The 20,446-nt window shown below is 41.2% G+C and overlaps 1 protein-coding gene across 2 annotated transcripts in view; it reads left to right on the top strand.

Moving 5' to 3' along the window:
• The window catches only part of tenm3 (teneurin transmembrane protein 3), an 810,020-nt gene that overhangs the window by 666,730 nt on the left and 122,844 nt on the right, over nucleotides 1-20,446 (top strand). For both annotated transcript variants that reach the window (XM_085275827.1, XM_085275828.1), the window contains one exon: nucleotides 8,262-8,529. In XM_085275827.1, the coding sequence (XP_085131953.1) occupies nucleotides 8,262-8,529 (268 nt within the window). The remainder of the gene's footprint in view (nucleotides 1-8,261; nucleotides 8,530-20,446) is intronic.

The raw sequence follows: 20,446 nt of genomic DNA, 5'->3' as shown, positions 1-20,446 counted from the left end.
CAGCTGCGTTTTCTTGACCTGCCGGAGCTTGTTTTCCAGCTTCCTCCATTTGCGAACCATCGATTCGTTAATCTTAAATTCTCTCGCCGCTGCTCGATTTCCATGTTCCTCCGCGTAGCTGATGGCCTTCAGTTTAAACTGTGCTTCATAAGCGTGTCTCTTTGCCATTTTCAGGGTTGCGCCCACACTTCACCCTTTAGCGTTCTCATGGTGTTCTCTACTACGTCCTCCTTACAACACACAGGGCGCACTGCGCTATAGGGCGCGCCGTACTTTTTGAAGAAAATCTAAGACTTTTAAGTGCGCCTTATGGTCGTGAAAATACGGTAACATATAAGGGCATCTGTACACTATGCAGAGAAGTGAAGCACATGCATCGTTATATTAGTTTAAGTAGGTTATGCTGCAAACTGCTGGATGTTCTTGCCTGGCTCTAATCTTTTCTCAGTTGGCATTTAGGAGGACTGATAAATTGGCCCATTAGCATAATGGGTGAATTTTACACTTATAATTGCTCTTATAGAAATACAGTGTCTGACAGAATTCATATAAGTAGAATGGGAGGCAGAGCCTTCAGTTTTCTCGTCTGTGGAACCAGCTCCCAGTTTGGATTCAGGAGACAGATACTATCTCTACTGTTAGATTCGATTCCACAGCGTACCGTTCGTCTTTGTCCCCTCACCGATAACGTCGTGACAGATGGCCGCCCCTGCCTGAGCCTGGTTCTGCAGCAGGTTTCTTCCTTTTAAAGAGAGTTTTTCTTCCCACTGTGGCCAAAGTGAACCTCATAGGGGGTCATCTGATTGTTGAGCTTTTTTCTGTATTGTTGTAGCATCTTTACAGTATAACATGCTTTGAGGTGACTGTTGTTGTGATTTGGCGCTATGTTTAAAAGCAGTGAAATGAACTGAACACTCAGTTATATGGTAGAATTGATATGTTCTTATGTAGTGCTCTTCTAGTCTATGATGTGTTGAGAAAATGAACCCTTCCACGCATCTATTGCTTTCCACTCCACTGATCTCTTTGGTCTCTCTACTGATGTCCTCAGTCTGTCTACGCTGAATTCATGAACTTTTAAGAGTACTCCCACACTCTGAGAAGGCAGCTAGTTTATAAAAGAGTGCTTGAAAGCTTGTTGGGCCAGCTCATTGCTAAAATAACTTATCCACAGCTGATCCACAACCCTGCCCATGGAAAATTGTTTTATGACACTCCACTGCCCCTCTGGCTAAGCACAGGTGATCCTGTCTGATTTTCATGTATAATGAACCAAAGCATTATGAAACAGAACTAGTTGGAAGACAAAGTGGACAAGTCGCTGTACCTTGTTAGATGTAAATGGGTTTGAATAGAATAGTAGTGTTTGTATGTGGTAACGGTTACAGTTAAAACAATGGCAGTGATAAGAATGTAGAGAGTGTTAATAGTAAACATAATGTAGCACTGTAGCACTGTAGTACTGTAGTACTGTAGCACTGTAGCACTGTAGTACTGTAGCACTGTAGCACTGTAGTACTGTAGTACTGTAGTACTGTAGTACTGTAGCACTGTAGCACTGTAGTACTGTAGCACTGTAGTACTGTAGCACTGTAGCACTGTAGTACTGTAGTACTGTAGCACTGTAGCACTGTAGTACTGTAGCACTGTAGTACTGTAGCACTGTAGCACTGTAGTACTGTAGTACTGTAGCACTGTAGCACTGTAGTACTGTAGCACTGTAGTACTGTAGCACTGTAGCACTGTAGTACTGTAGTACTGTAGTACTGTAGCACTGTAGTACTGTAGCACTGTAGCACTGTAGTACTGTAGCACTGTAGTACTGTAGCACTGTAGTACTGAAGCACTGTAGCACTGTAGCACTGTAGCACTGTAGTACTGTAGTACTGTAGCACTGTAGCACTGTAGTACTGTAGCACTGTAGTACTGTAGCACTGTAGCACTGTAGTACTGTAGCACTGTAGTACTGTAGCACTGTAGCACTGTAGTACTGTAGCACTGTAGTACTGAAGCACTGTAGTACTGTAGTACTGTAGCACTGTAGTACTGTAGCACTGTAGCACTGTAGCACTGTAGTACTGTAGCACTGTAGCACTGTAGTACTGTAGCACTGTAGTACTGTAGTACTGTAGTACTGTAGCACTGTAGTTCTGTAGCACTGTAGTACTGTAGCACTGTAGTACTGTAGCACTGTAGCACTGTAGTACTGTAGTACTGTAGCACTGTAGTACTGTAGTACTGTAGTACTGTAGCACTGTAGTACTCTAGTACTGTAGCACTGTAGTACTGTAGCACTGTAGCACTGTAGTACTGTAGCACTGTAGTACTGTAGCACTGTAGTACTCTAGTACTGTAGTACTGTAGTACTGTAGCACTGTAGCACTGTAGCACTGTAGCACTCTAGTACTGTAGCACTGTAGCACTGTAGTACTGTAGCACTGTAGTACTGTAGTACTGTAGCACTGTAGTACTGTAGCACTGTAGTACTGTAGCACTGTAGCACTGTAGTACTGTAGCACTGTAGTACTGTAGCACTGTAGCACTGTAGTACTGTAGTACTGTAGCACTGTAGCACTGTAGCACTGTAGCACTCTAGTACTGTAGCACTGTAGCACTGTAGTACTGTAGCACTGTAGCACTGTAGCACTGTAGTACTGTAGTACTGTAGCACTGTAGTACTGTAGCACTGTAGCACTGTAGTACTGTAGCACTGTAGCACTGTAGTACTCTAGTACTGTAGCACTGTAGTACTGTAGCACTGTAGTACTGTAGTACTGTAGCACTGTAGTACTCTAGTACTGTAGCACTGTAGTACTGTAGCACTGTAGCACTGTAGTACTCTAGTACTCTAGTACTGTAGTACTGTAGTACTGTAGCACTGTAGCACAAAACATAATCTGAGAAAATGTTCATCACTTTCATTTTTCCATCCATTCCTTAATTGATTCTATTTCTTTATTTCCAGTTCTTGAGGATTACTTTCTTAGTAACAGTTAAAGCTATTAGGAGTTGTTTCTTACCTTTGTCATTGATATTTCATGAATATTTGCATTCACTTATAGATTTACAGATGCCTCCCAGCAGCCAGAGAGATGGTGGTTAGGGTGGAGACGACTATAATAACTTGTTTCCAGTTTATTTTGGATGGATTTGCAGTGTCTCTTGTGCTTTCAGTGCAATTTGAGGAAATATCTGAAAGAACTAGTCCCAACTTAAACATTTTCTATAAGTGTAGTGGATTCTCTGTAATAGTTTGTACTAAAGAAGTGAAGTAATGTTGGACTGTTGCTCTTATGGAAAGTACTGTTACATATCCTTGTCCTGAAGTCAGTATTGAGATGATACGTAAGATGGGTAATTCCTGTCGATATCCAAAAGTTGAAATGTGTTGGTTCCTGTGGCGGGGTGTGGTCTGCGATGCTGCTGCAGGGGAGGCGGATGCACCTACATGGCATCTGCAGCCATGCCTCGCCAGCTTAATGTCTGTGCTGGGTCCTGAATAATGTTGTTGTTGGTGTATATGAGTGGCTGCGAACTGCAAAGCTGCAGTCATGACAGTGTAAACCAGGGGTGTCCAACTCCAGGCCTCGAGAGCTACTGTCCTGCAGCTTTTAGATGCGCTCCAACACAGCTGAATCAAACGGTAGCTCTCGAGGACTGGAGTTGACCACCCCGGCTGTAAACAGCAACCAGAGAGTAAGAATAAAGATGCTGAAAAGCATGAATGTGTGGACGGGTCTGCCGTGTGTTCGTGACAGTTTCTTTTCAGGTCAAAATCACAATTATTCCAATACTGGTACTGTGACTAAGAATTTCCAGTCTTCCTTGTTTTATTACAATGTGAGGACTTTGCACTCGGTCCAGTTTAGTCCCTGCGTAATATCGTCTTCCTATTATGGATCAGGTTGATCGTAAGTCATTCCAGATACACTGAATGACTTATTGTAATCGTTAAGATGAAACCTTCATCACCCATTTAGAGATCTGACCTCCTTCCTTCCTGTTTGGATGTCTCACAAGCATTGGTCCTTTACTGTTCTCCATCACTAACTGCTCGCTGAGGCAACGTTGTGCTCCGCTGAGGTAATTCCATTATAGCAGCTTTGCTTGCAATTACCAGCCTAATTCAAAGTTACCATTCATTAGCAAATTATCAGAAAAAGTTGCCGAAAATCAATTTGGACAACTTTATTACGCACACTACAAATTTCTGTCCTTTGCTTTTTAAAAGCAGCACTCCACTGAAACTGCTCCTTTAAAGCTCTATAATGATCTTTTAATGGCATCTGATGCAGGAAATTGATGCTCTGTGCTCATGTTGCTTGACCTCAGTGCCTTTGATACTGTTGACCAGAATAAGGTTATGGCTGGGATCACTTAACTGGTTTCCCTCCAGTTCATCTAGGAGGACATCCTTGTTAGGGTGAGCAGACACTGCTGTGGGGTTCCTCAGGGTCCATCCTGGGTCGATTGTTATTCTGTTTTTAGGTGTTAGGTGCATTTCTTAGTATTTTTATGTATGACATTCAGTTCTACTTGTCTTTTAGGCCTCGCCAGCTGCACAGGCTGTCTGCCCTGGCTGACTCTGTATGTGGGATTAGTGACCAGCTCTCCAACAATTGTTTTAAACTCTGAGACTGAAGCCACGGTTATTGCTCCTCCTGATATGCACACAAGTCAACTGATTGCTTCTTCTTGCTGACTAGTGTTTGCAATCGCAGCGTAATGTTTGAGTCCTTATTGAACTTTCACATATAAACTCGATCTCACATTTCATTTCAGGAACATTACCAAATTGCGATCCGTAGTCTCCTCCTCTGAAATGGACAAAATTGTTCTTGTGTTTGTATCATTTTGTTTAGATTATTGTATTGCCCTTTTTACTGGCTTAAAGAAATCACCTCTGTTATTCCTCCAAGCAGCACAAACTGCTGCACCCAGACACAGCTCACATTACCGCTGTGTTACTCTTGTTTTTACTTTGGCTCTCCATTGATTTTAGAACTCGTTTTAAGATTTCACACTTGCATACAGAGCATTAAAGGGACGCGCTGCAGACTATTTGTCTCAACTTCTTGTTAAACACACTGCTGCTCGCTGTATCCACTCACAAACTCAAAACCTATTAGCTGTTCAGACAAGAGTCCAGACTCGAGGGGACCGAGCGTTTCAGTCTGTAGTCTCTAGCTCTGGGACAGTTTACCGCTCCAGCGCCGCGTAACTCTGTGGACTCTTTAAAAAACAAAAAATTAACAACTTTTCTGTTTTAATCAGGCCTTGTTATTCTTTTGTTATGTATGTGTTTGTTTTTTTGTTTGGTTCTTTGTTGATATCATGTCTGAATTGTTGTTCAGCACTTTATGAATGTTGTATCTGTAAAAGACACGATATAAATAAACTTCACTTACTTCCTAATAGACTAGAGCAGTGAACAACTTTTTCACAAACTCATCTTCTCTACATCTCACATGAAAGTTCATGAAAGTTGGGAGGAAACTCGCCTGTTATGATGTTAAATTACTGAAGCCTGTTTACTGGGTAATGCTACACACAGTACAGGCCATAACTGATCAAAGCAGTGAAAGCAGAGCCAGGGTCAGCTTGACATGCACACTGGTCTGAAATCATCTTATCATAAAGGATGAAAGGTTTCTGCACATGCGCAAACCACCACAAAAAAGCCGCGAGCCTCTAGCTCAGAGAGATGCATGTAAAATGGAGACAGCTACAGTTTCCTATGAGCACAGCAGCAAAAACAGCAAACATTCACACAAACACAGGACATTGTGGTGGTTTAATGTGAAGTCATTGTGATGGAGTGGTGCACAGTGCTGTATTTAGTATGTACCCGATTAGAAGTGCTGAGAAATCAGCTCGTGGAGTGGGAGTAGGAAGTGCAGATATCGTATCCTTGGTTAGTCTGTCTGGACTGTGTGAACTGTGTTCCAGTCACAGTGTCTTGCACACAGTGTTTAGCAGATCATTGGAATATGCTACTTGCAAACATACTGTTTTCCCTTTTGCAAACCCCAGTTCAACCTGGTGCACACTTTAATTGTCATACCTGAGTCAACAGTTGATGTTTTCCCACCTGACTCACTATCAGCTCTCTGTCCTCCTGCACTGAAGTCACACACAGACATGTGATATTCAACTAAAAAAACAACATAAAAAAACTGAAGTTATCATAAGAGCAGGGTATGGATTACCTTTCACAACATACTAATAATAATACATTTTATTACTTGGCACCTTTCAAAACGTGCAAGGTCACATTACAACACAAAACAACAAGGACAGTGTTAAATGATGGGAACAGAAATGTAAAACAAAAAGGTGAAAGTTAAATAAAACCAAAGGTAAACATAAACAGGGTTTACAACTGCACGGCACTAACGCGCTAACGAGCTAACCGCACTAACGTGTTGCAGCCCTCGCACGGGGTGATCCGCGTTAACTCGCTAACGGAGATTTGCTGCGTTAATGCGGTTATGGCATTAACGTCATTTTAACCAGATTAACGCTGACAGCACTAGCAACTATAGACAACATAGACTGCTGCTGGCCGTTGGTTACATTTCATTACATTAGCTAACACTTTGCACACAATGAGCAAAACCTTGTGTTGTGGAATAGCATTTTGATCTTCTTTACTTGTACGTGTGCACTGGGCGCTTAAACCTGTTTTTGTTAACCTGTACCCTCTCCAACAGAAACGCTGGGCTATTATATAATTAGACGACAATGTCAGAGAATAATACTAAAACACGTTGGTATTGCTGATGCTACTTTATTTTGTTATTGCCCACTAATGAGTTCTTTAGGGGTGCTACAGTGAAAGTGCACGAGCGTCTCATCACAGGGTCTAAACTGGCCTCACGCTCCAAAATGTTATTTTCAGCTGTGACAATATTTAACTAAAAAGTGGGAGTACTGACTGAGATGTGCAGTATTCTGATTGGATGTTGCTGACTTGGTGGTGAAACACAGGCCTGCTTGGTGATTTATGTGGAGTCTTTTAGACGCACTGATTAATACTGAGTTTAATGCGTTTTGAGTAATGATGCTGGTTTTTCGTCTTTGTGTTACATGTTACACGAAAGTGATTATTGTTATTATGAATATGATGTATTAGACATGAATTTGGAGTTGTACAAAGAAATGATTGGCAAAAGCAAATCCCAGAATCTGCCATTAAACACATTAAACAGTCTATTGATCGTGTCACACAAAAAACAGTTTTTGTGTGCAGAACTGGAAACTAGCCCTGCCCATCACACACACAGTAATATTTGCACATTGTCTTTAAATGTATGGGTTTGTAGGAGGTGCATTAATTACAAATAATAGTCTTGAGGCCTAAATAGTCATAATGAAACTCAGACTTTTCATATGTGGTTTTCAGCGTTCAGCCTGTAAAGTCTGCATAACTGGAACAGTTATTATGATGGCAAACAGAACACGAAGCAGCGAGAGGAAGAGCTGCTCCTGCACGTATCCCTCGCTTCTCTCTTTGCTTTCTGTTTTCCTCGCTGAGTGCAGCAGAGAAAGAATAACAGCAGGGCTGGGAAATGGAGATCTGATGCTCTTTATGCAAATCAAATTCCAAGACTGCCATTCATTTCCTTCTCGGTACCCTGAGGACGGAAAGGGGAGTTGAAAAGCAAAGGGACAAAAACAGTGAGGAAAAGTTGAACCCGGGTCAGCTTTGAGCAAATATTTTTACAGAATCGGAGCAGAGCTTTGTGAAGGCCAGTCACTGAGCTGTATTCATTCTAGCCGAGTGTTCAGTTACACTTCTCACTGACGCTGCACTCACATCCAGTGATATTAAAAAAATCGACATTATAACTCTTCATCAACCTTAACCGCATCATCTGGGAAATTTGCCTTTATATCAATCATCCAGACATTGTATAATAATAACATCACATTTTGAATTCTGACCTTCTTCAGACGGACCGACTGTCTTAGGTTAAGAAGCGCTGGCTTTTTTGCCAGTTCTTGCTTTGTTTGCTTAAAAACGGGCTGTGGCTAACATTATTTTCTCTCGTTAAGGACGGATTTCTTCGGATGAGAGACTGTTTGGTGAGACTGTGACGTGAAATATGATCTAAATGTATCCGTTTGATTTACAGGGATTATAATGACAGCAGTCCTCGGGGAAAGGAAACTTCCAGTCAGCTAAAAAGACAACAATGTTAGTGCCACTGATTTACACGTGTGTAAAGATGAGTTGTTCTCTCTTCTGTTGTTGACAGAGCAACCGTCCAATCATCACAACTCCAGCCTTCCTCCGGTACCACCGCCTCATCGCCAACAACCCTCAGTAACAGCTCTTAGCCAAGCCCTGAGCGCCACACATCACACTGGCCAATCCCTGAACTCCACAAGGCAGCTAACCCCTCCTACTGGAAGCCCGGCCCCTGTGGCCGGCCAATCACCAGCAGAGCTGCAGACCACGCCCCCCGAGAGCGTCCCGCTGCAAGACAGCTGGGTGCTTGGTAGCAATGTACCTCTGGAAACAAGGTAAACTGTCTTTTTCAGCCGTCTTACTTCACCTGTCTTTGTTCCACACTTGACCTCTAGCCTCTCAGCATTATCACAGTGTAACCCAACTGTGTGACGCCTCATCAGGCTTTCCCAGTGTGCTGCGACGTCCTTAAACAGAATGTTTTATCTCTACATCCTGAACGAGTCCCCCGAAAATCAAAAGGTAGCTAGAATAACAGAAAAACACTGTGGGAGGAAAAATAGCAATCTATACGTAGCTACAATAGACCGGCGCCCCATCCTGGGGTTACCCTGCCTCTCATCTTACAGCAGCTGGGACAGGCCCTACTCATAACCTCGAACTGAAGACGGTGAAGAAAACGGATGGATGAAAGCAACAACACTCTGCAGAATTCATTTTAGAAACAAACAAAATAAAAAAAAGAACAACAACATAATTATTATTATTATTTGTCTAAAGACTTAATTAAGCTAGGATAAGAAATAGTTTATCCCATGTATGTGGTGTCGTTGTGAGAGTGGAGCACAATCGTTCTGCTAGAGAAAGTGCTTCACTGCCTGTCTGTCAGTGCTGCAGAGGTTAGTCCAGGTCGTCTGTAATACACAACACTTTGTTCAGTGACCTCCTCTTCACCGCAGCTTCAAAAGTGTCCAGTTTGCAGCCAATCACAGAGCAGCCTTCCTAATCACTTCATTCAGTCTGTTAGTGTCACTTATCTCAGCTCTCGCTAGTACACCACAGTAAGGCTGAAGCATGCTCGCCATGAACACATGCTGGTCTTCTGAATGTAAAGCTTCCTGAAATCACTTAACTGTCAACCGTTCGCTCATGTTCTGCTTTCTTTAGGCAGACTGAGAGTCTGTGCAGCACATCAGCTTCTTTGTTAAAGTCCGTTTAGTTTTCAGACACTTTGAAACACATTTGGCATTTCAAAGTGTTTAAGAACATCCCAAAGTCACTTTGTTTCCTCTCAGCAGCGACACAACTTTGATTGGTTATTTTGACCCTTGAATCCTGGACCAGTCTGTACTTCTCCCTCTCGCTGATTTTATTTAGAAAGTCTCTGTTTTCTTCAGTAGGGAGTAACATTTTTTTTAGCAGCCATATAAAGAGCCATTGTTGCCTTGCCTTCCACATGCATACATACAAAATTTATGGGTGCAACGTTAGCTTTGACCCTGTACTCACAAAACAAATGTGTCTGCTCCCTCCATCGTTTCCTCTTCCTTTGTCCAATTTGCACTTCTTAAAAATAGTGAAAAAGAAAGTGATGCACTGATGAGAAAGAGATGCTCCAAGTGTTTTAGCTTTGTGCCTGTATCTGGCTGTATGTTTATAGGCATGTGCATGTGTGTGCAGTGAAGACCAAGCATTCATCCACGTGTATGGACAAAGAATGAACCTGAAGCAGTGACGTCCACATGTGCTTTGACTGTTTAGTGTTCCCGTTACTGCCTGGGTAAAAACTCAATGCCACTCGTAGCAGAAGGAGGCTGATTAGCTTGGAGAAGGTAAGCAGGACAATGATTGGACTAGAGCAATGAAAGTAAAGCTATTTGGCAATTAGACTCTGATGACCCACTATAGCAGAACAGAATCTCAGCGGTGATGGGGAAAAAAGAATAAGAGCAATCTTACCATGACAGGAAAGGGACAGCGTCTCTATAGAGTATAAACCACACTAATGCAGCATTACCAAAGGCACAGAATATAGGCAGACACCTGCAATAAAGGCTGGCAAAGGTCAGGAGAGAGAAGAGAGCTCGCGATAAGGCTGAGAGTGGACAGAGTTCAGGAGAAAGCTCTTGAGCCTGGAATAAGGCTTGTGTGTTGATAGAGGATATGAGAGAGAAAGGAGAGCTGGATAATGTTGGAAGGCTGTCGGAGACCAGGAGAAATACAAGAGACAGTCTGTGAAAAGCTCAGAGGCCGTTTGAGGCCCGGTTTGAGGCCCGGTTTGAGGCCCGGTTTGAGGCCCGGTTGACCTGCTCTACCTCCTGAGCTACAGCCACCCACACCCTGCCTGGAGCCAGCCAGTTAGAGTTCTGCTCACAGGACTCAAAGGATGGGAAACATCAGAAAGGAAGCAGGTCGAACTGACTGCTGTGGTCCAGGCAAACATCCTGCATTATGTGGTTTGTATTGTAATTATTTAATGTAATTAATTTAATTTAGTCAATGTCATATCCCAGGAGAGAAACCTGGCTGGCACCCCAGAGCTAAAAGTCTACTCATTAAGCCCTTTAATACCCCCCCTAAGCAAACCATCACAGTTGTGTAAATCTGTGATTCAATGTGTTGTTCACTTATGGCATACAGTGTCATGGGCTGTGTGTGTCTGGCAGGAACGGAGGACCAAAATACAGCCTCCAGCAGGCAACAGGTAAACTCAAAGAAATGGCTTTATTGTTGAACACCTGGAAAACCGGCACTAACTACTAATACGAAATAAACTAAACAGGCAGGCTGGGGGACACAGTGTGGAGGGAGAACGCAACACTGGAGGGAACGATACAAAGGGCTTACATACACAAGGAAGGAACACAACTGCACTGTAAAAAACTGTAATATAAAAGTATTTCACTGTGTATTTTACAGTTTTGTACTGTTCTTCTAGAACATCATTAAATTCACATAAACAGACTGATTTTACATTTCAAATGTAAATTAACGTAAAATCACTGTAAATGTAATAAAACATAATTTCCTTGTTTTTTAAATGTATCTGTCTGTACATGAGCATATTTAGATTGGTAAAATAATTCACAAATGTGTCATAATTTCACAAATATCTGTCCGTTATTTGAAAGATTGAACTGTTAAATTCAAATGTAATGCTATGGAAAACTATATAAAATGATTCATATAAACTTTTTTTACATTAAATAATAATTATTATTATTGATATTTAGAGCGATTGTGGCTCAAGAGTTGGCAGTTCACTTTGTAATCAAAAGGTTGCCGGTTCGAGCCCTGGCTCGGACACTCTCGGTCGTTGTGTCCTTGGGCAAGACACTTCACCTTCCACCTACAGGTGATGGCCAGAGGCGAATTATAAAGCGCTTTGAGGGTCTCATAAAGTGCTTTATGAATTCAATCCATTATTATTTAAACCAACTGTTAACTGCATATTTCTGTACCTTTAAGTATTATTATTCATATTGCCGCATTCACTGACCTTGTTTATAGGTAATTTCATTGTTTAATCACGTTAAAATGTTCCTAATTTAATGATTAACAGCACTTGAAAAAGGCAGAATCCCATGTAAAATTAGGGCAACAAACTGTATTGTCATTGCTGAAAATAACTGTGTTTTCATGGGAAAGTTATTTTCTGTTATTTTCTGGCATTATTTTGGTATTTAGTATTTTTTTTTCACGGTGTGGGACTAATTAACACAACACAGGATGCAAAGCTGAACGTAACACATGAGACGAGCTACCTTCAAAGGACTCTCCAGGAGCACTCACAGTGCAACATGCCTCATTTACCCGCTCATAGAGGCAGTTTTCATTTCTTCTGTCTAGCTTTCACACATGTTCATACTCAAGTCGAAAGCACCGGAGAGCAACTTTGGTATTGTGCCCAAGGATATTTGGCATGCTGACTGGAGCAGCCAGGATCAAACCATCAAACCTTATGATTGGTAGATGACCTGCTCTACCTCCTGAGCTACAGCTGCTCCATCACCCCATCTGCAGCCAGTCCTGTTAGTGATCTGGCCTAAGAAGAACAGCAGGGGGAACGGAGCATATTTTTGATAAATCCCACCCTTGATGGCAACTCCTACAACTGGCATGAAGTTAGCCTCTCGTGTTGTTCACACGATCCTGACTGCAGGAGAAGAAGATGACGTATTCCACTTGCCGAATGTTGAGTTGAATAGCAGTTATACACTGTTAAAAAAAATCTTAAAAAAACGGTAATATTCCAGCAGCTGGGGCGCCAAAATACTACCATAAAATATCAGAAAATAACTTCCTCATAAAAATACGGTTATTTCCAGCAATGACAATACAGTTTGTTGTGCTAATTTGACATGGGATTCTGCCTTTTCCAAGTGCTTTTAGACATTAAATTAGGAACATTTTAACGTGATCAAACAATGAAATTACCTGTAAACAAGGTCACTGAATGTGGCAATATGAATCATAATACGTAAATGTACAGAAATATACAGTTAACGTAAATAATAATGGATTGCATGCCCTGGGACAGACCGACAGAGGCGAGGCTGCCATATCGCACCATTGGCCCCTCTGGCCATCACCAGTAGGTGTTATTAACCACGGACACAATGCTGAGAGCGTCCGAGCCGGGGCTCGAACCGGCAACCTTTTGATCACAAGGCGAAGTGCCAACTCTTGAGCCACAAACGGCCTAAACAGCAATGATTATAATACTTATGTGATGTAACACAAGCTTATAGGGATCATGTTATATAGTTTTCCATAGCATTACATTTGAATTCAACAGTTCAATCTTTCAAATAACGGACAGATATTTGTGAGATCATGATACATTTGTGAATCTGTATCTAAATATGCATATGTACAGACATTTAACAATCATGACAATTATGTTTTATTACATTACAGTGATTTAACGTTAATTTACATTTGAAATGTGAAATCAGTCTATTTACGTAACTTTAATGATATTCTAGAAGAACAGAACAAAACTGTAAAATGCAGTAAAATACCTTCATATTAGGATTTTCCTACAGCGCAGCCATACCCGCGACCTTGTGGTTGTTAGTTCACATTCATTGGCCGATGCTTAGCGTCATGTTATTATGTGTCCCAACATCCAATGGCATGTCACATTGTTTTCATGGCCACACCCTCACCCCAGGTGCAGAGGCCTCTTTCTGTTCAGGAATGTTGGGAATACTTTGAGATTTATATTCATATTAATTGCAATTCCTACCTCTACATCCATCCATCCATTCGCTTCCGCTTATCCTTTTTCAGGGTCGCGGGGGGCGCTGGAGCCTATCCCCCCGCGACCCTGAAAAAGGTCCTCTACATTTATTTTTAAAAATATATAATTAGCACAGCGTGGCCGTGCAATGTTTTATGTTTTTATTCCTATTAATTATATTTTCACTTGTTACCTCTGAATTATTGAATCAGACCTGGATGACATGAACTTTTCAGCAAACTTACAATTCAAATGCTCCTTTAATTATTGATTATTCTCATTAATTTTCGATCATTTTATATATTTTTCCATAGTATTACATTTGAATTTAACAGATCATTCTCTCACATAACAGACAAATATTTGTGAGATTATGATACATTTCTGAATGTATCTTTACAATCTAAATATGCACATGTACAAAAAATATATTTAAAAAACAAGTAAATTGTGTTTTACTATATTTACAGTGATGCTATTTTACCTTTGACATGTAAAGTCACAGTCTACTTATGTAAATGTAATGATATTCTAGAAAGACCAAACTGTAAAATATACAGTAAGATGCTGTGACATTACTATTTTTTGGAACAGTGTAGTTACAGCAGAGTTCACCAGGAACGGGAGAATCACATACAAAACTTCAAAGTAAAAATAAATAAATAAAGCATGTAAAGCACAGACAGTGACTGCAGTGGACACTTCAGCTCTTTGTATGCTAGAACTTCACTCTACTCACTGCTTCATGGACCAAAAAATAACACGAGCAAGAGTGGCCCACAGATGGGCTGTAACACAACGAACTCCATCTAACAACAGAACTCACTGCACTCCCTACTGGGAATCCTTCGGGATCAGGTCTGTCCGGCCTTTCTGGGTATGTGCCATCCATTAGCAGCTGGTTCATTTGTGTTGCCAGGTGCACATGGAGTCCAGTTATCTTCTTTAGACAGTAGGCATGAATCATGTCAGGGCCTGGTGCTGTCTAGTGTGGAATTTCGACCAGGCACCCCAATAAAGGACGGTCTGCGATTGGCTGTCTGTTTGTAAAGGAGGTGGGGTGGTGACTCGCCCAGCTAACCGCTGCTCAGCCATACAGATGTTGATGTGCTCCCTCTGAATGCATGCTTGCCAGGATGGCCCTCTGCTCCGGCACTCCTCTCAGTCACAGCTCTACTCTAACTCTATGCACTTGGTAACTAGCTGAGTTTGGTGTCCTGGGAAATTCAGCCCCAACAATCGATTTATTTTTAAGGCTAGAGTGACCTGTAAGAACCCTTTGAGTGATCTTATAATAACCCGCAGGTTTTTACCTTCACCGTTTCAGATGAGGGAACGACCACAAGCTCTTAAATGCAGGATATCTTATCAGAAAATTACCAGGGGCAAAGCAAAAGCCAAATCAAATAATACTAATAATAATAATAACACAACCACTTAGTTACACTTATTCATCCCTTACACTAATTAATGCTGAACTCTAGTGCTGATCTTGTTAGGAGGACATCCAGGTCTGACGATGCACTCCTGAGGTGACATCATGCATCGTGGCATCCAGTCACTGCTGCTGACAGTTAATCAATGTTCAGCCACAGCCTGTCGTTCTCTCTCTCTGTGATCGCAGCACGATTTCAAACATTTTCTTCTTTTCTATGTTTTACTTTAACATCATTTATCAGTAACTGCATTACATGTGCATTTAAATCATACATGGATACAATTTCCTTCATGTTTCATTCCTTAGTATCATGTCAGTGTCTACACACACACACTCACACACACACACACACACACACACACACACACACACACACACACACACACACGCTCACTCACACACACACACACACACACACACACACACGCACTCACACACACACACACACACACACACACACGCACTCACACACACACACACACACACACACACACACACTCACACACACACATACTCACACACACTCACACTCACACACACACTCACACACACACACACATACTCACACACACTCACACACACACACACACTCACACACACACACACACTCACACTCACACTCACACACACACACACTCACACACACACACACACTCACACACACACTCACACACACACACACATACTCACACACACTCACACACACACACACTCACACTCACACACACACTCACACACACACACACATACTCACACACACTCACACACACACACACTCACACACACACACACACACACGCACGCACACTCACACACACACACACACACACACTCACACACACACACACACGCACACTCACACACACACACACACACACTCACACACACACACACACACACACTCACACACACACACACACACACACTCACACACACACACACACAGCCTCCATCTTTACACAAACAGGCCACTCCATATGGAATCTTAATGACATGTTGACCTGTTATTAGAGTCATTATTATCTTTTGTTGTTACACAACTTTCACCTGATTATATGCTGACTAGTATTAAGCATAATTAACTTTTTGCAAAATCACATATAAATTATGATTTTTTGTTTAAAAACTAGAACATAGTTAGTACCCTTTCTCTTATTTGTAATCATGCATAATGATGGGAGGGAGACACATTTCCTATCTTTCACATTGATGGTATAAGATTCACTGTCAGCAAAGAAATAAGCCACTAAGCACAAATTTAAATACTTGTTTGTGTCTGTGGACTAAACAATGAAAAATGCATCATTAAACAAAAATAAGCTAAAATCAATTAAAGCACACAAAGTACAGTTAAAGGTTTTGTGACACATAAACCAGCTAATAAAACTTTACTGCAGGTCTCTGCATGATAATGACTGATAATCTGTAGTTGCCATGGCAAACTTCACAGACCAAATCTACCTGTGGTAGCAGGGTATTACCACATTACCACATGGGGGATTGCTCTTGGTCCTTTAGCTCCGTCCCTGCCAAGAAGGCAGAAGCTGCAATACAGAAAGACTGTGGTCATAATGGAATGAGCCAAGTGTTCTAGTTCTTCCTCTTTCCTGTTAACATGTCTTTTCAAATAATTGATCTGCAAAGACGACTGAGCTTAATCAAACAGACCAACATCTCACATTGTTAGCCTAGACTGTCAAATATGCACACAGTATGCTATATCCTTTCCAACCAATGGAGTCACTAAAACATTTGCTCTGAGAATAGGTTTGGGTAGGTCCATTAATGCTAACATCGTGAAAGGTGAAACTATCCCCCATAACAGCTGATGAATGATAAACGCCATCCTAAGACTGGCGCTGCCTACAAATCTGTTTTCCCCTTTGATTCCTGCAGATTCGTGTGTGTCAGTATTTACGGTAAGACCCAGTTAAAAGAAGCTCGTCACTGCAAATAAACAGATGTAAAAAGTCTTTCTGTTTCTTTCATCGTGATGACAGTCACTCTGAAGAAGAACGTACAATGAGGAATTCTGAAATTAGTGCGCTAAGGATGGACTTAACCTGTGCTGTTTGAACCACGCTGCAGTAAACTGGATTGCCATGGTAACTAATGGCTGCTTTGAGTACCTGTGCCATACTGTGAGCATGACAGGTGCACATAAGCAACGGTGTTTTTAAAGCAGAAATTCCAGGATCAGAACTGCTCAAAGACTATAGCAGTGTGCTGTGTTTCTGTACTATATTTGTCATCTGGAGGCTTGACTTCTTAAAAAAATGAATAATCCAGATGAAAGATTGTAACAAGTACATAGTGATGAAAGACAGCAGTTCATTGCTTGCTCCAGTCTATAGGCATCAAATGAATACAGTTCCCCACTGTGCTGCACATTGCACAAACCCATTAAGTGGACGACTTTGAAATGGTGGCCTCAGCTGAGACGAGAGAAAATACAGATATTTAGGAAAAACATATTCAAAAACGACTTTCAGTTTCTCTGAAGACAATAAAAAGAGAATTAAACATTTGTGCCTCCCAGATTTTTGTTAGGTCACGATGTCATTTCAGATTAGATTAACACTCCAAAATAAAATATCAACTATTTGTCTTGATCATTTTGTGAAATTTTAAACAATGGCATATTCTTTTTTATTTTCTTTCTTCTTTATTTTTGTGGCCCTCATGACAAGGATGACCAACATACACATGTGTATGTGATCTTTGCCAGTCCTCTTTTTTCTGGTCTGTTATGTTGTGTATCAAAGAGGGCAAAATGTAACACAATAAATCCCACAGATAAAACATTCAAGTAACAACGATCGAAACACAGAATGAACCTGTGAGCTCAGAAACCGCACACTGCCACAATCAACACTGAACGTTGATAGTTGATATTAGTGGGGTAATGTGCTGAGCCAGAAACATGCAGGAACATCTCCATCAGTGTTCAGCGTTCTTGTTCAGGCTCAGCAGAGGCCAGACAGCACATGTTGCTCCCACCTAGATTGTAGAAGCATCCAAGAAGCAGGACAGCTAGCATCACTCAAGCCTGCGGACAGCATAGAGACCTGAAGCCTGTGGAGGACATCGGTTCTGACAAACAGGGCAAACCCTCAACAGCACAGGTCGACATCCCCACCACCCCAAGACAGAGCAAGAGGTGCCCACCTTGCCCCAGAGAGCCAGGCACAAGGACTGGGCATCACGGTCACAGGGATGACCTGAGGTTTGCAACATGTGGGCAAGCAGAGAAAGGCCTTACGCATCCATGCCCTGCAACAAATCACATCACCCAAGCCAGGAGGGGGAGGCATGGCATCCAGACAAGGGACTGTAGAGGGAGCAGTGCACCATAAATCCATTGTGGTAGGACACAAGAATTCCCAATCGTGTCCAAAAGAATAAAAAACTCAATTAACTCATGCTGGAGCTCCAAGAATGATCAGGTGCTGCCTGCAGGGACTCTAAGCAGCAGTGTGATGCTGCATCACAGACTAGAAGACTTAATAATGAAAAACATTGACCTTGTGTCATCTCGTTGCAATAAAACCAGGAGCAATAAAGCCAACTGTATACTTAAATCAACTCAATAATAATAATAATATGCTGTGCTTAAATGTGTTTAAGGGACAGAATTTCTTTTATTTAAGGAAGTTTGTTCAATAAGGAAATTCAACCAATCATTATTACTAAGCAATTGTTAACATGACATATTATTGTTACATATTATTTCATTTTAGACCAAATTCATGATTGTAGTTTGTAACTGCAGTCGATAATGTGGGTGACAGTGATCAAAACTGTAGGTGCAGAATAAGTGAGGGCTGTATTATGGACACCTAGTGGTTCGCATTGGTTGGTTTGCATTTAGAGGTCGTCATGCTGTCTTTGACAAACACATGCACACACCACTTTGAAGCATTGAGGTATTCCCCCCACTGATGAGGACACAACTGGGTCCTGCTTTGTGCAGGGGGCTTATGTTAATGACACACAAGACAGGTGTCGAACCAAGTGTTACCATTTTCTAATAAATGTGATTCTTAGTTTAAAGCTAAAGTAAATCCTAATTTATGCTTGGTGAACATGAACACTTTTTCAAGATACATATTATATGTTAAAGTTTCTTTTTGCCAGTTTACTGTGTTACAAAGTTATTTACTGGCATGGTTACATTGTTGTTTTCTTCTGAAATAACTCCGTGAGGTGGTCCTGTACCAGACACACATGAGGCACAGAATGAAACCAAAGTTAAATGACGAAATGCACGTAAATTAAAAATATTATGTCACCATGGCGATGTGTGTGAGTAGATATTGTGAGTAGAAATGTGTTGTTATAGCAGATACAACATTTACACTTGACTACATTTTTGTTAAACAAGCATCAACATGGTTCTAATCCTCTTTGTGTCAGTTCCATTGTACTCAAGACCAGATGATTGTTAAGTGTCTTAATGTAAAACAGGTTGAAAATAGTGCATATGAAGTGATATTGTTACAAGATTAGTTAGGGCTGACAGCGGGCTACTTTCAGCTAAGAGCACCGCTTACAATCATTTCACACTTGATTATCCGTGTCTGTCTCTTTCTGCTGTAATCGATTTGTGCTGCACACATGCACACGCTTTATTCTGCTATTTACTTCACTTTCCATGTTTTTTGTGAAGTTCCAATAATATGTCTTTATTCAGAAACCCAAATCCTTAAGTTCATATTCAACAATTGGTCTGTCCTAAAAAAAAAAATCAGATTTCTTCATTTCTTTTGGATATTTGTTCCACTTTAATGTTTCAGATCATCAAACAACTTAGACAAAGACCTAAGATAAACTAAGTAAATACAAAATGCATTTTTTAAATCATGTTTTCACTTATTAAGGGGAAAAAGCTGCCTGGCAGTATGTAAAAACATATATACCACCTGAACCTAATTATCAGTTGTGCTTAGAACTGCAATCATGTGTTTGGCAACGAGTTTGGAAGAATAATTATTGAGCCACACTGGAGTTTTTTGACTATGAATAATATATATGTTTAAGGTCATATCAAAGCATGTCAGTCTGATCTGGTAGGACTTTGATTAGGTCACTCCAAAACCATCATTTCAGTTTCTTTGAGTCATTCATATCTAACCCAAGTGAACTTGAGCTTCAGGACACAAACATTGTTCTTAAGAATTTTGTGGTAGAGAGCAGAGTTCATGGTTCCACGTTATCCAGGTCCTGAGGCAGCAAAGCCATGACTCTAAAGCTACCACTGCCATGTTTGACTGTTGGCATGATGTTCTTTTTATGATATGCCGTGTTTCTTTGCCAGGAGTTTAACTTTATTCACACCAGTCTGTAGTATATGTTTCTAAATATTCGGGGGATCAATCTTTGGCTCATGTGAGACGAGCATTTGTGTTGTTTTTTGTCAGCAGTGGTTTTCACTGCCCCACTCTCTTTTTTTATTGCGCTTGGAATAATTTTAAGAGACTGGCTACTAAAAGAAAGGTTCACTACTCTTCCAAGTTTACCTTCATTTGTGGATAATGACTCTCACCAGGATCTGTTGAAGTTCCAGACT

This window comes from Mchenga conophoros, linkage group LG6 (genome assembly GCF_057382185.1).
Source record: "Mchenga conophoros isolate Kocher_MC1m ecotype Shallow Benthic linkage group LG6, M_conophoros_male_GT1.1, whole genome shotgun sequence".
Taxonomy (NCBI): Eukaryota; Metazoa; Chordata; class Actinopteri; order Cichliformes; family Cichlidae; genus Mchenga; species Mchenga conophoros.
The sequence above is the reverse complement of the archived record's forward strand: the minus strand, read 5'-3'. Positions and strand labels throughout refer to the sequence as shown.